This window comes from Poecilia reticulata, linkage group LG4 (assembly GCF_000633615.1).
Source record: "Poecilia reticulata strain Guanapo linkage group LG4, Guppy_female_1.0+MT, whole genome shotgun sequence".
Classification (NCBI taxonomy): Eukaryota; Metazoa; Chordata; class Actinopteri; order Cyprinodontiformes; family Poeciliidae; genus Poecilia; species Poecilia reticulata.
In genome coordinates, this window is record NC_024334.1 from 19015068 (window position 1) to 19038447 (window position 23380).

The following is a 23380-nucleotide window of genomic DNA, read 5'->3' on the forward strand; positions in this document are numbered from 1 at the left end:
TTTTTTTTTTTTTTTTTAAATCAGAGCATTTTATTCTGCTCACAAATATTCACCTGCCACACAGACTGTTAAAAATCTAGCAACTCTTTTTTCCCTCCAGTTCCTCTTGCCCAACCGTTGCTTAACTCCAGAATCCGCAGGAGGACTTCAGATGAAACATCCTTAGAGAAACGCACAATTTAATTTGCGACAAGTTTTGCCCCCTTTTTTTTTCTTCCAGCAGAACTCTACTATTTCATAAGCACAGTTAGAAAAGTCTCCCAGCCCAGCTCCTGGTGCCCAGCTGCCAGTCCACAGAGTCCCTCATCCCCATCTCAGCACGGAACAATCCAGAAACGTTTCAGGACAAAAAAAAAGTGCACGGGAACTTTTGCTCATCACACAAGAAGCAACGTAAATAGTGTTAGTATTCAGTAATATTCCATCTCCTTCTGTCTTCCTGTGTGTTGTGTGTGTGCCAGTTGTAGCCTGCTAACCCTCCCTCTTTCCCCCCTCCGCCACCTCTAATCTCTCTCTCCCTTGCTATTCGTTCATGGCCAGCCCCTCCTCCCTCGAGCGAGCTCTTGTTCTCTTATTGCTCTTTTCTGTCAGGCACACACAGAGAGAGAGAGAGAGAGAGAGAGAGACAGAGACAGAGACAGAGACAGAGAGAGAGAGAGAGAGAGAGAAAGCTCAATTCAACAGCAAATGCTGGGAGGAGGGAGCGCAGTGTGGGGGCGGGTGATGTCATCAAAATGCTGCGAGTGTTTCCTGGCCGTGGATCAGCGATGCATACGCTTGTCAGAGCTACTACTGTGCTGCCTCCCCACTGGCCTATCAAAGCAGCACTTCCTGTAAGCTCCACAGCAGCACTGATGCATCATTCCTCACTGCAGTGGGAGGGAAAGCGTCGAACGGGAGGATGAGAAAGGGAGTGTGCATGCTGCACACGAATATATGTGGCTCCCGACTCAAATTTTTTTTTTTAAATATACAAATATCGTGCTATAAAGTGAGATATAATTTTTGATTGTAATATAATAAGAGTAAGTAGTTCCACACTTTCATTGCTGAAAGATTTAAAAGGACCTGAATGCATCCTGCATTCAGAAGAAAAATTCAGTTTGAGTGAATGGAAAAAGGTTCAAAAACACACGCACGGGATTATCTGACATTACAATCTGGTGTTGCTGCCGGTTAGTTCTACCCATGCAGAGACCTAAAAACAGATCCACATGACATCCATCCAGCCATTTGTAGTCAAGGGCACGATTAAGTTTGTTAACAAAACATTCTGGGGAGGGGGGGAGAGAGAGAGAGAGAGAGAGAGAAAAAAAAGCAGTGGGAAAATTACAAAAAAAACACAAATGCGCTTTGTCTTCTTCCCATTTCGTCGCTATTTTCTCTCTCCCCCACAGACTCTCCCTCCGTCACATGTCCGCTGCTACACAACTTATGCAAAATGAGCCAGAGCTCATTGCTAACAAACGCAACACAAACAGATGCTTTGTCATGCCCCAGCTGGTGCAGGTCTGATGCAGCCCTCCGCTGTGAAGCGCTGCCTTGTGATATGCGGCACAGATGCTGTGGAATTAAAGCGGCCTTCGACTCGGGACCTCTTCAGGCAATTTAATATTACTTCTCAGAGAGCTTCAAATTAACAGACTGATGTCACTGGCAGCTCTGGCCAGTTGCTGCTAAGAACATTTCCCACAATGCCAAAATTGGACTTGAAAGGAACCAAATATAAAAACGTGTCATTATAGCAATTTCACACTCTCCCTATATCTGATTATAGTGAGGTCATGTTGGTTAAACGCTCCATCACCATATTTAGACACCAATGCCCAAGTGATAAATCCTAAGCAGGAAAGGAAACAGCCTACAGTTGTTTAACACTTTTCATTTAATATGATAATAAAAGTACCATAAAAAAGCACATTGGTCATGTTGGAGCTGTGGTCTCTGGGTTAGCTAGGATTGAATAAATCCTAGGAGAATCACTGGCTTCTGTAATCGTTCCCTCATGTGAATCTTAAACCTTTGCCTTTTCTGCGTTATGATTTTACATTGCTGAGTAGACGCAAAGAAAGAGGAAGATGGTTTTAGATTGGAAAACTTTGAAGCTCAAGGTTTGTAACCTTTATTCATATTTTTATTTACATACTTGTTTGGTATGAGACAGAATCTGTGAAAATAAAAATATATATAAAACAATTGAGCTCTGCTGCCTTCTCCTAGTCCTAAATAGAAACAACCAATCAGAGTCAGGAGGCGGGTCCTAACGTTGTCAGTCACTCTGTGTGGTGAAGCTCATCTCCCACTGTAGCTAACAGAGCCTGTTGTGAATGCTAAGGCTAGTTAGCATGGTTATCGATGACTGCAGTTGAACTGTTTTTTCTGTAACGATAAGTTGTTTCTCCTACTTGAAGTAGTTTCTATGATGAAACCTCACTACAATACTAATTTCTATTTTTTTTAAAGATGATTCCAATCAGCTATTATGTGAGAATTTTAAAGGGAAAACTCTTTCCTGTTCCATGAGGAATCAACATGTGCAACCGATCAAAAGCCATATTTAAGCTACTTTTCTAAAACGTTTGTCAGAAGAACTTTCCGCACCGCTTCACACCTACATGCCCACTTGGCTCTTTGACAAACATCTAACAGTTAATATTGTACATTTATGTCATTACATAAACAACAAGTTCATGACTGCATGAACAAGTAAACAAAATAATTTGCTGAGATAGCCAAATCAATAGGTTCTTGAATTGTGAAAATCTGAAAATGATGTGCACTGGCAAGATGTACTGGGGTTTCAAATTAAAAAGAAAACAAGCAAAAACATAGTCAAACAGGTACAAAAAGTTCAACGCTTTAGAGGTTCCTCATCTTGTCTATTTAAGGGAAAAGAATTCCCCAAACAATTTCAATTCATAATTGGACATTGGCTCAACCTGACCTTATCTGCTGCTGGGTAAAACTAACATCGTCTGATTTGGAAACCCACATGCTCAAATGCAACTCCTTCAAACATTATTTCAAAACCTCCAGAGATGGATTATATGTATTAAAACGGATCAAGTCCTTCTGTTGTGAATTAAAATGTACACAACCAAAAGATGGCAGCATACCTAAAACAATGTATTTCACACAGACAGTTTAGAAGGAGGAACACAGATTTAGAGGATGCCAAGACAAATACTGTTTAACAATAAAACCTGGACTCTTGTTATGATTATCAGCAAGCCAGCCGACATACAACAGACAGGTATTGTTTTCTGTAAACCAGCTTTGTTTAAGGAATGCAGAGCTTACATCATTTCCCCAGGAACATTAAAGCTGAGAACCAGAACCTTACAGCCAGGACCGCTGACGCGAGTCGAGGATTTCAAACAAACATTAGAACCGACTTCCTGGAAAGACGAGCTCACTGATCAAATAATCTCAACCAACTGCACGGCCGAGGCTGATTGCAGCATCTCTAATCGCAAAGTGGGAGAAGTGACTGGCAGTCGAGTTATCTTGCCTGCAGTGAGCTGCAGGAGCTTCTCCTCCCAGGAGTCCGCAGGGTGGAGGATGCATTTCCTGTCCCGGTCTTTTCTGAAGGGCAGCGGTGGGAGCAATAATCGATAAAAGCTGTAATTCAATCCCTGACCTCCTCAGTGATGCCTGGGCCACAGAGGACACAACATTAACATCCATAACAGCCGTCTGAGTATGCAGCACAACTCCACAACACACAGGGCTCCTCGCTGCCACATGCTGCTCACGCCAAAAACAAACATTTCTAACCTTCATGACACTTTTTTTGTCAGCGCTTGCAGAGAAATGTTCGATGAGGACATAAAACAGGACAAAAGTCAAAAACAGAACTAGATTCAATTACTTATCGTCTAAGAGGGAGAGAGACACTTTCAGCAGATAGCAGGAAGGACAAACATACAAAAGTAAATTTTTTCATTTCAGCCTGTCTGTCATGAAACAGTATGGAAATGTGGGCAGTCTTTTAGAAATCCCATGGTTAAGATAAAGAGCTGCAAATGCTAATGCTAAGTACAAACAGTTTCTGCAGGTTTCACCAACTCAAATTTAAGACGTTTAAGAATGCAAGACCTAAATCTCCAAATTCATCCTAAAAGTACAAAAACAAAGCTTTGTTATTTCTAGTTGTTAAAGAGAAATTGAAATTGGCTAATTTTTTTTATCTGCACATCAGTTCGGTGAAAGTGGCCTCAAATTAGCTGGTTAAAGAACCACATAAAACACCTTCCAGCAATTATCTTCCTCTGATACAAAGTGGGAAATCTGCCTAGAACTACATCATAAACAGTTTTTTTTTTCCATATAACTGACTAATAACTACTTAAGAAACTTGATGAATAAGTTTGTCCAGTCTGTCTGGATACACGCCCTGTTGACATTTCACAGAGAACTCGCATTACAGAAGCGCGACCTAACAGAAGCGCTTTCATGTTCAGTCATATGCTCAAAACACTCCCTAAACTCCAGCGGGTAAATCTGCTACACCCATCAAAACACCTTGATCGGATTTTTTTTGGGGCCCGCATAAAGCATCATTGAAAAGGCGCTGCCATGACAGTGCTGTGTTTATGTCAACACTGGGTAGGTTGTCATCCCTGAATCTAATAAGTAAACAGGTTTCTGGCATTCTCATTAGTTTCTCAATTATGGGTCCTTTTAACAAACATTTCAGTCCTCCAGCAGGAGCCCACTCCTGAGTTTATAAAGAGGATGAGAGGTAGCATTTCATACTGGGGTGGAGAAACTTTACTGCAAAGAAAATATTGCTGTGAGTTCTGTGTTCCAGCATCTAAAAGCTTCTTTATTGACCAAACCGCTAAACCCTTATGAGATTAAATGAAGGTGAGGAGTCACTGATCGACTGCTTAAAGGTAGAAACCAGCAGATGATTCAGCAGAAGAGACTGAAAGGACCACGTATCAGTCTCTCAAGGTCTTTTAATAAAACAATGGATCAAAATACATTTTTAGAAAAAAAGACATATACACACCAACATGAACAGGCTAATTACACTTCTAGAATCACCAAAGTTCATAATTTATACGAAGATGCATGATTTATATTAAATTAAACAAAGAACTAAATCAATCTGTTTTTTTGTTTGTTTGTTTTTTTTTTTGCCTTTACAATTTGAATTGTGATGGAAAAAGAGGAATTTCTTTACATTTTCTGAAGGTGCTGCAGCTGAAAAGAATAAAATCTTTTTAACGTTTCATTTTAATGCCAGTGGGTTCAGACTATTTTTTTTTTTTTTGGTGAAGGTAAAGAACTTATCTATTTCTAAGCTCCCTGCCTAAAAAACATTACATAATAATAATTTTTAACAAATGCAGACATAACTCTGCATCCTTTACTGCCCAACTGACCATGCATGATTAAAGGGAATCCATTTTTGTTTTCATGTTTTAATATAAGCAAATATAACTAAAGTCCAGCAGTTAGAGTAAAGCACACGCTCGTCATGGTTATATATTATTCAGGCCAACTGCACTGGACTTTTTAAATAAGCCCAGTTAAGCCTGTTTCTGTGGGTTACTTTGGTTACCTGACTAGACTGATTGTTTCTAAGCCAACAGGTAAAGTAAGTTTAACCGAGGATGGACTGAGTCATACTTCAGCCATGAGCAAACAGGCTAAAGCACGACAGGTAGCATGCTCCGACAGGTCGCACGGCAACACAAAAAGTTATAGTAAAACAAGCAGATGCATCGGCCCGCTGCTCACCCACACTCACTGTCCTTCACACAAGACGCGCACACATCTCAAACCTTTAGCCACTGTATCCTCTTACACAGCATAGACCGTCTGCGGAGGTTTAGCGCCGTCAGCACAACTCGCTTGTTGCCATGCCAATTCTGAAGTATTGGCATTTTCAGAGTTGGCAAATTGTTTCAAAAGAATGAATGTGGAAATCTGCTAATGTATTTCTATCTTACGATTTATGTAATTAAAAACTTCTAACAGCTAAATAATGTAGCAGCGTATCAGTGGCATCCATCAGAGGAGCTGGTCAGCAAGGAAATGCGCTTCAACACTTTCAATATCTAAATTTAGCAAATAAAAAAAACTAAATCTGTCAGATAGCTTCTTGTATAATATAAAAAGCCACCCATCACTGTTTTAAAATCAAAAAGAATATTTCATATTATAGTCAATAAATTTAAGGTAAATATAAGCGATGCACCGATATGAACACTTGGATCGATACTGATAGATATTAAAGTTACTGTTACGGTCGGTAACTGATATTTACTGATTTTATATGCGATTCTCCAACCTCTAGACCAGTGGTTCTTAACCTGGGTTCGAGTCGGTGAGTCGGTCTCAAGGGTTCGGCGGAGCCTCTGCAGCGGAGGTAAAGACACACTTGCGTACAGTTGTGATGACGCCCCGCTTTGCCATCACTTGCTGCAGAGGATCACGTTACATTGCTTAGCCAATCAGTGCTGCTGCAGCAAGGACGACTCCACTGATTGAAGGAGTTCCACTCTCAGCATGGATTTGAACTTGTGTCTTATGTCTATGTATTTAATTACTTCAGCAAAAGCTCACTGTTTTTACCAAATTCTGTAGCTTTCTGTGTACTTCTAAATTTGCTCGTTAGTCGCATCTTTTCAGGGTTGCTACTGCCTCTAGTGCCGTGGGGGTGGTAATACAACTAATATAATTGCATTACTAAATCAGAATACCGCAAAGTCTTTATTATTTATTATTAATATTTTACTCTCTTAAGAATGGAAAGCTAATTAAATGATCTAAACAAGACCTTAAAGTGGTTCCAGTTTCTCTCGATGGCCAACCTGTTGAAACTGTGGCAAATTTTAAATACCTTGGGTCGTTCCTGGACAGTCAGTTCAACTTTGCTGAAAACACTGACTGTATTTTGAAGAACTACCTTTTAAGAAGACTTGGTGATCTTAGGGTGACCCAACTACACTCTAGTTGTGTAATAACTAATAATTTTAGTTTAGGGGGGGAATCATATTTTATTTATCACTACAGAAGGGTTCAGTGAATGCGCATATGAAACTGGTGGGTTCGGTACCTCAAAAAAGGTTAAGAACCACTGGTCTAGACGTTATAAGACAACACCACTGACATCACCACTGACATCGTTTCTCTGCTTCAGTTAAACTACCCACAGTCCATTGCTGCATCATAATCACATGACCAAACAAACACCACATGACCAACCTCCTTCCCTCTCACTCCTGAAACCCAAACAGCAACAAGATTGAAATCAATGTCAGTTGTTTATATGTGCCCAGTTTTATAGATATGTTAAAACATGTGACGTCGGTCGATGTTGATGTTAATGTCGATTATATCGTGCATCTCTAATAAATGTTCCAACATTCAGTTCTTCTGGTCTTTATCAGACTCCAAAATTATTCAAATCTATTGAAATTTCACAAAAAACACAGATCATAGATGCTATTTGTTGAACAAATGGAAAAGTTTGTGGAGAAAAAAAATCTGATTTAGATGCAAAATACAAATTCTACCGTTTAAATTGGTTGTATTTTCTACTACAGCGCCTCAAAGGTTTGAAAATAACCTTTTCACATTTTGTCACGTTACAACTTTACTTAATCAGAGGACTTCTGAAGGTATTTTGTTAAACTTGATTTTTTTTAAAGGTATCAGTTTAAAATGATGCTGAATCCAAATGAAAACAGCGCTCCTCAGAAACGCCTTGCTCCTGCATTATGTTCGCACACAACAGTAGGAAGAAAAATGTGCACAATGCTGGACAAATGAGAAAAGGGGAAATTGAGCTGTCTCTTTCGGCTCTCACAGGTCTAAATTTAGCAGAGACCTTGCAATGACTTAACTGTTATTTTGAAACATCGTTGCATGTTTTTTTTTTTTTTTTTTTTTAGTTTATGAGGATGTTTGATCAGAAGATACCCTCACCAAAGCAGGTAAAGTTCATTGGGGGGAGGGGTTAAAAAAGGTAATGTTTTAGTACCGCAGTTATTCTGTGGTCTCCTTCACTGCAGCTTTGTAAACTCCCCTGCAGAACAACTGAGAAGGGTTACTTTAATCAGGAGATGCACCAAGACATCGGCTGTTGACTGTGACTGGCTGAGATTCTGCTTGACCCACCCTGAATTTGAAAACTAAAAATTTGATTTTCCTTCTAATCAGAGAATGAACCCTACCAACAGGCTTCTTGGTAGCACCAAAGGAATAAAAGTCCTTCCATTGCACCATGATGTTATCCTTGTTGTTACAAGATACCTGCAAGTTTTGACGAGTCAGATTTAAGACCTTTTTCATGCCACCTTGAATTAAATTTAAGACTGAACAAAAACAAGAAAATTACAGCCAACTGGCCGATAAATTTGTACTTGAATAGATGCAAAAAATTAGCTAGGTAATGAACTAACTAGCTAGAAAGGGTCTGTTAGCAGCTAGTTACCGGTAGCCTCAGTCACCTTGAGTCACAGAACGCAGTGAAGACGTCTGCGTGAAATGTTTACCTGACAGAAAATTCATATAAAAGGATGAAAAATTAAATAGTCCTGCCACGACAAAATGCAAGACTTGTGCATAACCTATTTGAGGCCAACTTCAAGACACTTTAGATACATGAATTTAATACTTCTTCAGGATGTGCGAACCCCCTATATTAATATAAATAAACAATTACTGGCAACAGCAGAATGGTTAGAACAAACAATTTGTACTAAATTCTGCTCTTGGATTTTTTTAAAATAGAGTAGTTGTTGAAGCAAAAACGGTATTGACGTGTCAAAGGTTTGGAAAAAACAGAGACTGGAACTCGGCTACAGAATGAACATCAGTGCATCTCAAACTTAATCCACATTGCAAAACCCATGATTCTGTGTTTACATGATTAAACACAGTACAGGACACTGTAAACAGTCTTCAAACAGTGACTTCTTAAAGTCTGTTTATGACAACAGGCATAAAGGGGTTAGGACTGGAACAACAAAGCCAAACTCTGATTACCGATAAATAAAGATTAAGAGTTATAAAGATCACACAAAGCAACCCAGACCACTCTAGCAGAGGTTATTAATGTATCGTTATTGTTACAGATAACTGCTGCGTCAGTGTTTCTTTAAAGTACCTTTGAGCCGAGACTGATTACTGTTGGCATGTCTGGAGGAGCTGGGTCTTGCGTGTTCTCTTATGTCTGGGTCAACCGGATCCTCTTCGATGGTCTGTCCCATGGCGAGCAGACCCAGTCTCTTCATGCGGAGGAGCCGTGGACCCGGCTCCCTGGGAGAGCTTCCCCCGTGATCAACAGGTGACTCTCCCGAGATGACGGCCGGAACCAGGCTCTTTAGAAACTCCATTTGTCAACAAGCCTCTTTTTTTTTCCCTGCTGTTTTACTCTAGAGAGAAGTCCGGGAGCCTGTGCCGTGCCATGCGGCAACGCAGACAAGTCACCTGGCGTTTCTGCCCCATTTTAGAGAAGCAGGTGAAACGGCAGAATGTGTGTCAAGCTGTTACCTGCACGCTGTGGAGTTAGAGTGTGAGGGCATGTACCTGTGGCGGTAAATGGGAGCCTCCCCCCACACTGCAACATTACCTGTCTTGTTCAGACCGTGAAGAGAAAGTAAAGCTACACGGCTGTTTCCACAGGTGGTGATGTAACTGTGGGTAGGCTGGGCTATGTCTCAGTGCCAGGCCCTATCTGAGGTGGGGCTATAACATGTTTTACAGCAGATAACACAACTTGGGCTACCGGCCAATCGTAACAGAGACGACATCAGCCCCACCCTGCCGTCTCATGTTGCCAACAAGTGAAAGAGCACAAGATTGGAAGTGGGAGATTGACAGACGGCGTAAGAAGCAGGAAACCTTCACGCAGTTGGCTTTCCTCGCCCGCCTGCATTCGCTGATAGCTCTTATCAAAGTCAAAATACTGTCATGTGTTACCAATTGTACATAAACAAAAAAAAAACTTATTTGTTTTCTTCCGACATCACAGAAGTATCGCCTCCACCATCACCTCTTGCCTTGCTTTCACTTCTGCTCGACAGTGCTGAGCTTTTATGAAAAGAAACAGAACGGCAAAGTGATGGTGTCTGTGAAACGACCCGATGACAGACTGCTGCGCTCTGCTTGGCTAAACAGCTTGTGGCTGCAGCAAATTCAAACCCTTGCAAGTATGCAAGTATCCCTTCCTGCAGACTAAGAAGGGAGAGACGGGATACACTGTGCTGACTCTCATAAAAATAAAAAAAATAAAAAAACCACCTCACTTGCCTAAAGAAATAATCAATTCGCCGTTCGCTGGTACTGAGTCCAGAAATGAATAAGTCATCCGAGCGCAAGCGGCGAGTCGTCAACAGCCACAGAAAACTGCGACGATCCATAAAAGTGAGATGAGGTGATTTTGGCACGTGCCTGTGTGAAACCGCTAAACCATTTTAGAGGCATTCACTGCTGTGATGCTGTTAACCATTTATTTTACAGCGCAAAATCACCAACAAACTAAAATAATCTACAGTCTTTTTTTTTTTTTTTTGGGCTCAATTTTCTATTGCCGAGACACAGACGCACTCTCAAAGCAGATATACTGTACGCACTAGAAGCCATTAGGTTGGAAAGGCCATGTAAGATAACAACGGGACATCAAAGGGTGTAAATAATAAATGAAAGTGCTCGGTGGCGAGACGGCGTGCGACTCAGTGATTCTTCTACTGCGTTTCAAATGTGTGCGATAGAAAGCGGTTTTCAATCAGCACACGGCAGGAGATGTCATGCTTTCGTTTCCTTATTTGAACAGACTACGATTTCATCTTGTTTGAAAAGTGAGTTTTACAGCTTCAGTTTATTTGGACTTTGAATTCAGGTAAACTCTACGACAGAATACCAGGGCTGGGTTAAGATTTGTTTTTTTTTTCTTAATTATGAGAACAAAGTTGTAATGCGAGGAGAACAAAGTAGCAATTCCATGAAAACTCCAACACGAAAAATAACAAAAAAAATTTAAACAATGAAAGTTGAAGGTTATACTTTGGTGTAAGTTTTACACATAATACTAGTAGAAATACTTCATCTTTTAACAAATCAGTAACAATTGTACAAACAACTGAAAGAACCACGCAGGCTGTGCTGGTCAGCTCTTGTCTATTGAAGCTTTTTTCCCCCTCATAATTTGAACAAGTTGTTCCTGGTAAAATTGCATCTTTATTCAACTAATAATATGACTACATTCTGATAATTAAAACATTATACAATTAATAGAACGGATGATTGAAATAAAAGCCACTTTTTGAAAAGTTTTAAATGTAATATTTAGAAAAGAAAGCAAGAAAAAAAATTAAAAGCGATAGTCGGATCTGGTATAGGGAATATATATATATATATATATATATATATATATATATATATATATATATATATATAYAMAATAAAGGGAACACTTAAGCAACACAATATAACTCCAAGTAAATCAAACTTCTGTGAAATCAAACTGTCCACTTAGGAAGCAAMACTGATTGACGATCAATTTCCCCTGCTGTTGTGCAAATGGAATAGACAACAGATGGAAATTATTGGCAATTAGCAAGACACACTCAATAAAGGAGTGGTTCTGCAGGTGGGGACCACAGACCACCTCTCAGTACCTATGCTGTCTGGCTGATGTTTTGGTCAGTTTTGAATGTTGGTGGTGCTTTCACACTCGTGGTAGCATGAGACGGACTCTACAACCCACACAAGTGGCTCAGGTAGTGCAGCTCATCCAGGATGGCACATCAACGCGAGCTGTGGCAAGAAGGTTTGCTGTGTCTGTCAGCGTAGTGTCCAGAGGCTGGAGGCGCTACCAGGAGACAGGCCAGTACACCAGGAGACGTGGAGGAGGCCGTAGGAGGGCAACAACCCAGCAGCAGGATCGCTACCTCTGCCTTTGTGCAAGAAGGAACAGGAGGAGCACTGCCAGAGCCCTGCAAAATGACCTCCAGCAGGCCACAAATGTGCATGTGTCTGCACAAACGGTTAGAAACCGACTCCATGAGGATGGTATGAGGGCCCGACGTCCACAGATGGGGGTTGTGCTCACAGCCAAACACCGTGCAGGACGCTTGGCATTTGCCAGAGAACACCAGGATTGGCAAATTCGCCACTGGCGCCTTGTGCTCTTCACAGATGAAAGCAGGTTCACACTGAGCACATGTGACAGTCTGGAAACGCCCAGGCGTTGTAGGGAGGTCATACAGGCACTTGGAGGCCATACACAATACTGAGCCTCATTTTGACTTGTTTTAAGGACATTACATTAAAGTTGGATCAACCTGTAGTGTGTTTTTTCACTTTAATTTTGTGTGTGGCTCCAAATCCAGGCCTCCATTGGTTAATAAATTTGATTTCCATTGATGATTTTGTGTGATTTTGTTGTCAGCACATTCAACTTTGTACAGAACAAAGTATTCAATGAGAATATTTCATTCAGATCTAGGATGTGTTATTTGAGTGTTCCCTTTATTTTGTTGAGCAGTATATATATATATATATATATATATACACACACACGACATAAATATATTAAAGAAACTATGTATAGAAAGAAAAGCATTGAAAAACAACCCATTTCCAAAAGATTTCAACATAAATTTATTCCAGAACAACATCCAACTTCTTCTCTGCTCCACCAGGCTTCAGGCTCCTGCTGCTGATACAGAATCTCATGGTGACATACAGAAAAATGCTGCATTAAATATGAGTGTAAAGGTAAAATAAGGTCTGCAGAACAGCACCATATACATTCTACTGCTGACACAACAGCACCATATACATCCTACTGCTGATACATGCTTGCTTTGAGGACTGTGAGCAGGTGCAAAAAGTACAAATATATGATCACAATAAGTGCAAATAGTTGTGTTTTATAGTGGATGTTTAAAATATTTTCCAAATCCAGTGTGGAGGATTTGGTGCAAAATTTAATTTTATTGATCTTTAAGAGGCCAAACTTGAATTGTTACGTTATTATCAATGCATTACTTGAAAAGCAATGGTATTTATCTTTTATCGGGACAATTTAACATCCAGCTAAATTTGTTATTGTTATTTGTTACAGCCTTAAACACACTGTTGATGAGTTGCAAAGAGACGTCGAGTGTTAATAACAGAGATATTTGTTCAAATCTGCCAAAACTAAGGAGTGAGAACAGGTCGACAGATGATGAGACAGCACATCTGAGTAAGAATCGCCAAATAAATCAAAGAGAGAATAAAGCTCCAGAGGCAAAGATAGTCATCACTTAGTCTGCACACCACAATGGTCAGTGGAGGCAGCCACAATGGGCTGAGGCCAGGTCTGTGCAGTGCTGTTGAGTTAGAACAATAACCCTGTGCAGGAGGCCCACAACGCAATCAGCCCAGGAATGTGGAAGAGGAAGCCCTGGGAACAATACTCAGCGTTCCTAAGCCGCGCTGCGTCCCCACCCGTTTCAGCCTTGTTCTGCTTTCAAACTGGAAGAAAACAGGAAAGCTTGTGGGCTAAGAGCCCAGGAGAAAAAGGGGTCTGCTCTGCAGTCAGCTGAAGGGGCCCGTGGCGCACACAGTCAGCATTTAAATCCACTACGGTCACTCTGATCGGATCGGTCTGGGCAGGCATTAATCTGAACTGTAACTCCGCCTCCGGCTGCGAGTAAACACTCTCTGGTTCATGTGAGGGGAGCAGGACATGCAAACAATATTGTACTGCCCTCTATTGGCGCAACCAGACACCACAGGATGAAGCCGTACCAGCAACAACATGGGCATGCCATCTAAATTTTAACCACTAAATGCATGTTTTTATGCAAGTAAAAATGAAAGATTTCCCTATTTTTACAATGTTTTTTTACAGACAAACTTTGATGTCATGTTTTTTTTAATCCAAAAAAAATTATGCAACTTAATTAAAAATAATGTCAATTTTTTTTTAAACTTCCTAAAGGCAAAATAAAATAATGATTTTTAACAAATTTTAAATCAATAAACAGCACCAAACTACTGCAAACTACTAAGACCTTATCAACATGCATTCCCTGTTTTCTACTATTTTTGGATCAGTTGAACCGCCATCTTTCCACCCAAAGAGATGGACTTGTTCAAAAAGTCTCACAGATGACAATAACATCCTGGTTTGTGCACAGTTTGTGTTGAGAAATAATCATCCAAATGAGGAACATGTCAAATCAACCAAACTCTACTTCCTAAAAAACAATAAGCGTCACTGTTGTTTTGTTGACTGTGACTTGCATTTGACGTCGGTGCCGCCTGTTGAACGTGAAGCTCACAGCCAGAGCGGTCGCAACAAGTTTGGGCTAGGAGACGGTACACATGGCGAAATTTGCCTCCCCTGAACTCTACGATCGTTGAATAAAGTTGCTTTTTTTATGCATTAAAGCTTTGTCTACCTTTTTTTTTGTTTTTAGATCTTTGCACCAGCAAATTAAACTGAAGCTCCTTAATTTGGAAACAGAAACCAAAAGCGCAGAATGACAACGGGATGAGTCTGAAGCATCTGGGGTCTGCCCTGTCCTGAGTGACGCTCATGAAGGAATCTACAAAGAGCCTGGTTGGTTGTCACTGCTGAGGAATGTCAGAATGTGACCCAACCAGACCCTTAGAAATGAGTCTCGTTTTGTGCATCATGACGTGATTCCTATCTGCTCAGAAACAATGTACAGTAACTATTTACAGCAACAATATTACAGTGCTACTCAAAAGAAGAAATATCCAGACAAACTATACAAAACATAAAGTGTGAGGGCAAAAAATTACTGTCTTCAAAGTAGGCAAAAAACAAGTGAGAAGTTGGTGTTTGAGACCAGATTGAGAGAAAACAAGTGAAGGAAATGGGATTTAAGTAGAGGAAAGGCTGTCATTAACACCTAAACTGAAGAATATGAGATTAAGCTGGAATTTTATTGTGACGTTTTGTGGTACTATTGTGATAACAATAAAATGTTACGATAAAAAACTATTCATTACGTCTTTTTACGGTAATTGCCTGGCACAGCGTGCAGTAACACAGCTGTGCCAACACAAATACAATTCTTCCCATTTGAAAGGGGATTCTTCAGAACAGCACTTAATTAAAAAAGTACGATTTATATCACTAAACTTCACACAGTAACAAAATTTAATTAAATTTTTTTCTTTACTGATATTTATTGATGCTTTCTGTTGAACAAACAATGGAGAAAATAGTAAAAATAAAATTTCTGATAAGACTGTTTTTTTTTTAATCAATAATTGAAATGCGTCAAGGCAACGATAAATCTACATTTTTATAAGAAATGTTTCATAACGGTATGATAAATGCACCACCCAAACCTGCAACTGTGATTTCATCTCTGAATATTGCAACAATGACTGTGAAGTCTGACCAAAAACAGTACACTGTACGTAAATAACTGGTTTCTACTGTGTATTAAAAAAAAACAGATAAATGCATAAATGCATTTACGTGTGATGCCCTAAACTCTTTGCAGAAGCATTGAGAAAACATCGGAGCAAACAACAAGACAGTAAGACGGATATTTGAAAGAAAGCAATTGAGACACACAAAAAAAGAAATGTTTCTACTTTTTCTCTCTCCTTTCCTTTTCCACAGTACTTTGGGAACAGCTGCTTCCAAAACAACAGCCCACGGAGGACCACCCTTGTTAACCCGTGCGACATACCTTAAGGCCATAGAGCAGGGGCTCGACTGGAAAGACGCAAAGACCCCCGCCACCTCACTGCACAGGAATCTGAAACAAAAAGCAGAAGCTGCGCGTCGAGCAAAACCGAAGGCTGACATGACGACATCACAAAACACAAGCATGCCCCGTCACTCAACGTCTCTCAACACTTTAGAACGTTTAAGAAGCATTAATGTTGCCGCAATCTGAAACCACAAGGGCTCAGCCGCCGACCCGCAAAGTTTTTAGACTTGATGACGTTTTTAAATGTTGAACTTTAAAGTTTGCACTGGCTTGTTTTGGTGCAGAGCAAAGAGTTGTCAGCCCACTGTCTGCTTCAGCCTGGTTTGCTCTCTATTGCGACAGGATTAAGACCTCCTGCTGGGCAGAGTAATAATCTGAAGATTACCATTACATCCATGAGGCGGTTACGTAAGCATTCGGGGTTAAACCACGCTATTCTTCCCTTTTATCATATTAATAGCTAAAAAGACTCCTTTTATAGTCAAGTCATCTTCTATGTAGTCGAGCATTCGTCGTCACGGTCTGACTCAGAGCACCATGCTTATTGGGTTAGAAAGGGACTTTGGAAAACAATCCAATTAGACAGAAATAAACACATAAAAAAAGAGAGACAGAAAGAGAGAGAGAATGTTAACAGAACACCAGAAACTTCAAACCTATCAAACCACATGCAAAGGAAGGAAGAACAAGGCCTTAGTCAGAGCAGCCAGACAGAGAAGTTGAGTTGTGAGAACTTCCACGCTACACCAACTGTGTGAATGTGAGCGGATGGCGACGACAGGTCAGCAAAGGTGGAGAGCAAATCAACGTTCGACTTGAACCTCAAGTCAAGTCGACTTAAGCTGGCGTACAAGCTCACACAACCCACCCACCGCAAACGTAGCCTAAAACAAAGATAGTCTCTCAGCCACCCTCGCTTGCTTTTCTCACGGTGATAAAACCTGTGAATAACACAACTCACTTCCTGTTCCAACTCGGTGACTCCAAAAACCCAACAAGAAAAAAAAAAAACTAACCACCAAAAAAAAAAGGCAAGCCAACCCTGCTTACATCCTGAACCCTGTAGCACAAACTTATCTACCGCTCTATGTTGAAGCTCTTTTGTCATTCTGACGACAATGAAACTTTTCTAGAAAAACATGGCGGTAATTATAATAATAATAATAGTAATATAAGAAACAGTTTGTTGTACAAATGAAATAATGGCCTGTTTTAGGAAAAAAGCAACAGCGAAGGCAAAAGCTGAACTGATCAATGGTTAACTTCTCTGTCTATTTTATTACTACCCGTTGCTTTCTAAATGAATAGGTCACTGACTGGCCATAAAGGAAACAGGACAACCTCTAAGATGAGGTTATGTTTACTTAACTCCCTCTATTGCCTCAGTTTCATTTAGCCCCAACAACACATAGAAAAGCATCTCTGAAATGTTTAGTAAATTACACCTTTTAAATACGTTTCCTAAAACTAGCCCAGATGACTGTCAGAATTTGGGAGTGACGATATCTGGCTACCTCCAGATGCCTGGCTTGCTGCAATCACAACCTCTTAAGCGGAAACATTCCTGAATCCTTCCGATTAGAGACGTAAATGACTACGCTTTAAGGATGCTTCAGATGGTCCTCATTTCCTTCCAATTGACATATAAAAACCAGAGGGTTCGTTGTTGTTGATGCCCTTGTAAAAACGTCAGAAATCTCCAAACTCAGCTCGGGCCGTCTTGAGGACAAAAACAGGGTGTTTTCCTTGGCAGAGGCAGACCCAAACATCAATTATGCTCCAAACCCTCTTTCCAAAAAGCCGCGGATAATCTTGCTCAGCAGGGCTCAATTATAGGTTATTTCTAGCGAGACTCTGTCCTCATTGTGCGCTGCATTATCCCAAAGTCTTGCAATGCAATAAAGAACAAGAATGCCTAACCTAAACTGGCTGATGTTGAGAGCTAATTTAAGCTTCAGAAAGAAGAGATGCTTGCAAGATGCAGCCCCTTGAATTTCAAACGTCAATGTATGTTACTAGGATTTACGTGATGGACCGAGGTGATGCAGAATAATGAGAAGGAAGATGTTGTTCAGTAAGAATCTAAATAGATAATGTGCATTTCTATTAACCCCTCATTCAGGGAGGCCCATTTGGACTTTGGAAAAGCTACAAAGGCTGTTTTTTGTTTTTTTTTTCCAATGAAGACTGACTATAGTAACAGAAAGTAGCAGGTCAAAGTGTTTAGCTTGACACTGTAAATAGCATCCCAACTTCTCCAGGGCAAAACAGTCGAGTCCAACACAGGAGATGAAAATGACGTAAATGTTGAAATACGACATCAGATTGAGGTTTGAAAAAATATCAGAGCCTTATCAGATTTAGGACAACAAATAAAAGCAGACTGGGTCTGATTTTGAAAAAAATAATAAAAATAAAAAAGTATATATTTCTGGTGTGAGATTAGCAGCTTTACAAAAAAAAAAATCCTATGTGGATCACATACGGTCAAAGAATCCTTCAACGTCTAGCAACTCGATTCAGAAAACAATTTTAATTCCGAAATAAATGTTTGTCTACAGATTCTGTTTAAATTATGTGACTGACAAGAGGAAGTGACGGTAAATAAATAAAACATTTAAAACAATTCTATCAGGTTCCATCAGTTTTACATTTAAACAAAAAGGGGTTTGTGCATAAAATTCTGTAATTCAAATGACCAGTATTAGCTTATCTTAGCTGCCTGAAATAAAAAAAATCTCAAGGAATTATTCAAAATTATTCATTATTATTCATTAATCTACGGTGACGTATCACGTAATGCGATATGCAGAAAAATCTTATTTTTTTCACCTCTACAAAAGAACTGAACTTAGCTTAACGGTGCACATTACTCTGACCGTAACATTTTTATTTAGGAACAATGTTGGTGACAACATCACATACTTCTCCCTTAGCTAGTTAGAGTTGATGGGAAGATTGATGGAGATGTTTACAATGAATTCCTGGGGGGAAAACTTGCTTGAGGTACATATTCATGTGTTACAATGGTCCAAACAAAGTCCGCAGGAAAAATTAAGACTCCGCGGATAGAACTTAAAATTGACAATTATAGATGCTCTCCGTTCAATTTGTCTTCTACTCTGCAAAGAAGAATGTGCAAAAAAAAATTAATAATAAATAAAAAAAGAGTGTTTTTGGGTGTTCAAAGATGGTAGAGGCACACCCCAAAAGGCCTGAAGCTGTAACTACAGAGAAAAGGCTACGCTAATGTAACCGGCACAGCATCGTTTTCAAATTTCTATTTATACAAAAACCTGAACACCATCAGATACTTTGACGTTAGTGGTTCTAATGTAAAGTGCGAGGTATATGAATAATCAATATCGTGAAAATTTCATTTTTCACGTTAAGCTTTGCATATCAAGTCTTTGTTGATGCGAGAGCCTTTCCCACAAACAAGTGAATATTAAGTACCAGACGAAAAATGTGCTTTTACTCCAACGCTTAGTGCAGGATGCTGTAATCTCATAGTTTGGTGCTTGGATTCAGTTCTTTCTTGGGCAAACAGTGAGGTTTTTAGTCGTGTGTGTGTGTGTGTGTGTGTGTGTGTGTGTGTGTGTGTGTGTGTGTGTGTGTGTTCGTGTGCAGTTCCTCAGAATGCTATTTGTTCAGGTGTCCAATAATAGCTACATGACCAAACGCAAACACACGGATCTAAACGACTAACTGTTCTGTCCAGGTTTAGGTTGGGTCCAGCTTTGTAATAATAGCAAACAATCAAGTAGACGCATCTGGAGAGGTGACATGAGGATGTTGTGTATTAATATTGAAGTAGCTGGAGCAGAATTACCCGAACTTCCTTTTTTTTTTTTTTTTTTTTTACATCAATTGATACATGAAATGTTAAAGACACTGAGTGAATTTTTTGTGGTGATTGCTGAAATGCTGAGTTAACAGTTAATCCTTGCAGGGGGTCAGCTTAGTGAGAGGCCACTGTGGGGGTGTTTTAGAGGGCTTGGTTTTTCCATCCCCATACTCTTCAATACCATTAATGCCTTACCAGATTAAAACAAACATACTAATTCACTGGAATTGTGCCCTAGATAATCACAGATAGATAGGTCGCGGCAATCTGGGGGGATTTCCCTCAAGCCGGTGCACGTAAAGTACACATCTGCACTGCCATCAAAGGCTTATTTTTATTTTTTTTTCGGTGTAGTGGGGGATTCAGCAAAGCCTTGTAGGTCAGTGTTGGCACTACACTGCAAAAACCTCATCGAGAAAATGCTGTTATTAACCAACAGCAAACTCATCCTGAAAGAAGTCTCAGCATTTCACATTTTGCCATGTCAGAGTTGGAAACTTTTATATATTTTAGCTGTAGTCATTACCGACACTCCAACACAAAGTGGAGTATCACTTTGTCCTCAAGTAGAGGGAGAAATACAAATGTTTTTTTTTTGTTTTGTTTTTTTTTTTGGCGTTACTCGCAAATGCTGAGTCAATACTTTTTATTCAATACTTTTGTTGCAGTCGGAGCTGCGAGTTTTTTGGGCGATGTCTCTGACGGTTTCGCGCATCCAGAGAGCTTACGTTTTGTTCGACGTGAATCTGTTTGGACGGGAAAGCGTCTGTGAACTCTTTTCGAGTCTTGACACAAATTTATCAATTGGATTTAAATCTGGACTTTGACTGAGATAGCCAAACGTGTGAATATGCTTTAATTGCAATCATTACATTGTAGATGTGACAGTGTGTTCGGGTGAACCTTCACCCAAGTCTAAAGTCTTTCACAGCATCTAAAAATGCTTCCTGCCTTTAATGTCATTCCTCTTCACTTTTTTTTCCAACACTTCCCATTTTCAGAAAAAAACAGGTTAAACAGAGATTGGGACATTGTTTTATAACCTGACCTAAACTTGCCTTAAATGTCCCAGCAATTTAATCCCTGACCTGTCTGTCTGCTGCTGCTTGTTCATTAATGTCAAAGTTTTTGGAAAAAATGTCAACAAAAAAACTATCTTTTTCCATGCAACAAACACACACTACTTTGTGCTAGTCCGAATTAAACAATCAAAATCACCAAACGTGGGGCAAAAAAAAAAAAGGGAGCAAAGGGGGGGGGGTGGATCCTTGTACTTGTACTCTACATATTTGACACAAAACTTAAGTGAAGACAGAGAGAACTAAATTTAAGAGCATCATCTACGTTAATAGAGTCGTGGGAGTCAGTACTGTACACACAAACCGGTATTTTATCTGTCACGGCGCCTTCCTCTTAAATAGTTGCCCTTCTACCCCCCTCACACAGCAGACTGGCCAGATTCCTTTCTGTCTGTATCCAAGAGACGCTGAACAAATGCTTTTTATCAGAGTAACGTCAGATGCAGAGCTGAAAGTTCGCCTAATGTTATGCTATTGCATAAGAGTCACCGTGCACAGACATGTTACAGTCTCTTGCACTTAAACGTTTTTTTTTTTTTATTAAGTTACCTCAGACTAACAAAATATTTGTTGTTGTTAGTAGTTATATACAACTCAATTTTGTTGCAGCTTTCAAAAGATTTATGCAACATCCCAGAAAAACAGTGGCTTAAATCTGCTTGGTTATTTTGACTGCTGTGGGTAAACTTCCTTAGCCGGTTAGGTCATAATTGTTGCTGCATTACAAACACTAAGACCGAACATAACAAGAAGCTAACATTCATTTTAAAACAAAATAAGACGAATAGGATTTACAGTAGGCTTCAGTTAGCATCTTAGCCTAGCGTTTTCACTCTACAGAGGAAACTGCTAGTGTTGAGCAAGGAGCTAACTTGCCTTAGCTCAACCAGCCAGTTGTAAAGGCTAAAATAACGTTCCGCAAGACAACAACATATAGAATATAAGGGGCTAATCTAGCCGCCAGGAAGCGAGACACGCAATGACAACACGTACGTGAGCGGTGTTTACCATTTAACTTGCAAAGAGGGAAGGCGATTAACTCTAACACTAGCAGAACAGCCAAACTCCTTCTTTAGCATGCTACGGCAGCCTATTTTGAAAGGCTAACGTTAATCTCAACAAAGTTAGTAACTCAGCTCAACGCCAGCTGCGTTTGGCAGAAAACACTTTTTTTCTTAATTCCAGCAGTATTTGGGATGTTGACGTTACTTACAACTTTTGCTTCTTCTTCCTTTTAGTTGAGCTAGGTCGCTAGCTTGCAGACGTTCTTTTCATTTGCCGATCGAGCTTGAACGTCCTGGCCCTCCTCCATTGGAAGGATTTGCGTAGTGGTGTGATTTTTTTTCTCTTTTTTTTCGCAGTCTGTTTGTGAGTCGGTAGAGGTCTTCTGTCAGAGCCAACGGCAAGCCTTTTGGCTCCTCCTTCTTGATTATGATTGGGTGTAAAAAATACGCCTACATGTAGCACAGTTTTCTGATTGGATAAATTACTTTCCAACGTTAAGCTGATTACTTGTTGATTGGATGACGTCTTTCGGAGGACTGCATTGGCAGAGTTATACATTTGTTTTGATTTTCGGAGTACACCGATATGTGCTATGATGGGCGGAGTTCTTTTTAGATTATATGTTTCTTCTTTGATTATCCTTAGTTCAAAATCTAAAGTTACTGGACTGGTCAAACAAACTACAATTAACATGGCTTTGAATGAGGCGTAAAAATGCTGACAAGTGGCTTAAGTTGTTGTCTTTGTTGAATTTACATCTAGCGAGGGGACTAATAGCTACACTTATTACATTTATTAATAAGTGTGCAAATTTCCTTTTTTTCAAGCGTTTCTGGTAGTAAAATTGTGATTTAATGGATATCTAAAAATGTGAGCATAAGTTAAATACATTTTACATGTTTTGTAATTGTAATTAAATTAATATAAACTTTAAAAATACAAGTTGAAATTTGTGGTTGCAATGTTGCAACATCTAAACAAGTTCATAAATACTTCTGTAATACTGTAATAGCAGCATAATAATAATAATTTAAAAAACATTCACTTTTAATGGAAATAAATGTTACACCGTCACAATCTATTTTTAGTGATTAACAGAAACCTGAAAAGAGTCGCTTACATTTATCTTTGATGGATCTCTGTTTTAAAATTATCAAGTTATAAAGTCTTTAAAAATATATGCCGGCATAATTTAAACACAATATTTTTTTCATTTAACTAAATACATTCAAGTAACCACATGCAAACCTATTTGCCTTCTAATCTGGCTGGATTACGGTCATGTTTATGTGAGCTGGATGAAAATGTGGTGTTTTTGTTATGAAGCACAATTTTTGATATTTAGCATTTGCCACTGTGTGACTGCTGTCAAGTATAAACTACAACTCAGAAACAGAGGGAATGACCTAAAATTTTTTAGAATCTTTCACGAGGCATTTCTGCTGCATTTATCTTCCACTCTGTATATACATTTTATTTCCTGGTTTGGGGGGCAATTCTTTTCAGTTTGTAATCCATTAGTCAATAGTCCATGGATAAAAAATAAATCAGTTTTTCTTTGATTGAAAATTCAGATCATAACCAAAAGTCAGGACATAATTTTTTTAGACTGTTGTCACGAATGATTTTATGATTTATGTGAAGGGCCTTGAATAAGCGATAGATATTGCATTGTGATATATATCACAATGCAATATGTGATATATATCACATATTTATATATATATATCAATATA

At 39.5% G+C, this 23380-nt stretch overlaps 1 protein-coding gene across 8 annotated transcripts in view; it reads right to left on the reverse strand.

Annotated features, from left to right (window-relative positions):
- Window positions 1–22023, reverse strand: part of fryl (furry homolog, like) — an 84868-nt gene extending 62845 nt beyond the window's left edge. For 3 of the 8 annotated variants that reach the window (XM_017304412.1, XM_017304411.1, XM_008407493.2), the window contains exon 1: window positions 9128–9618. In XM_017304412.1, the coding sequence (XP_017159901.1) occupies window positions 9128–9356 (229 nt within the window). In that variant the 5' untranslated portion in view covers window positions 9357–9618. Of the gene's footprint in view, window positions 1–9127; window positions 9619–15689; window positions 15759–21852 lie in introns of those variants that run through there. The other 5 variants (XM_008407498.2, XM_008407495.2, XM_008407494.2 and 2 more) reach the window with 3 other exon arrangements.
- Between the last annotated feature and the right edge of the window lie 1357 nt (window positions 22024–23380).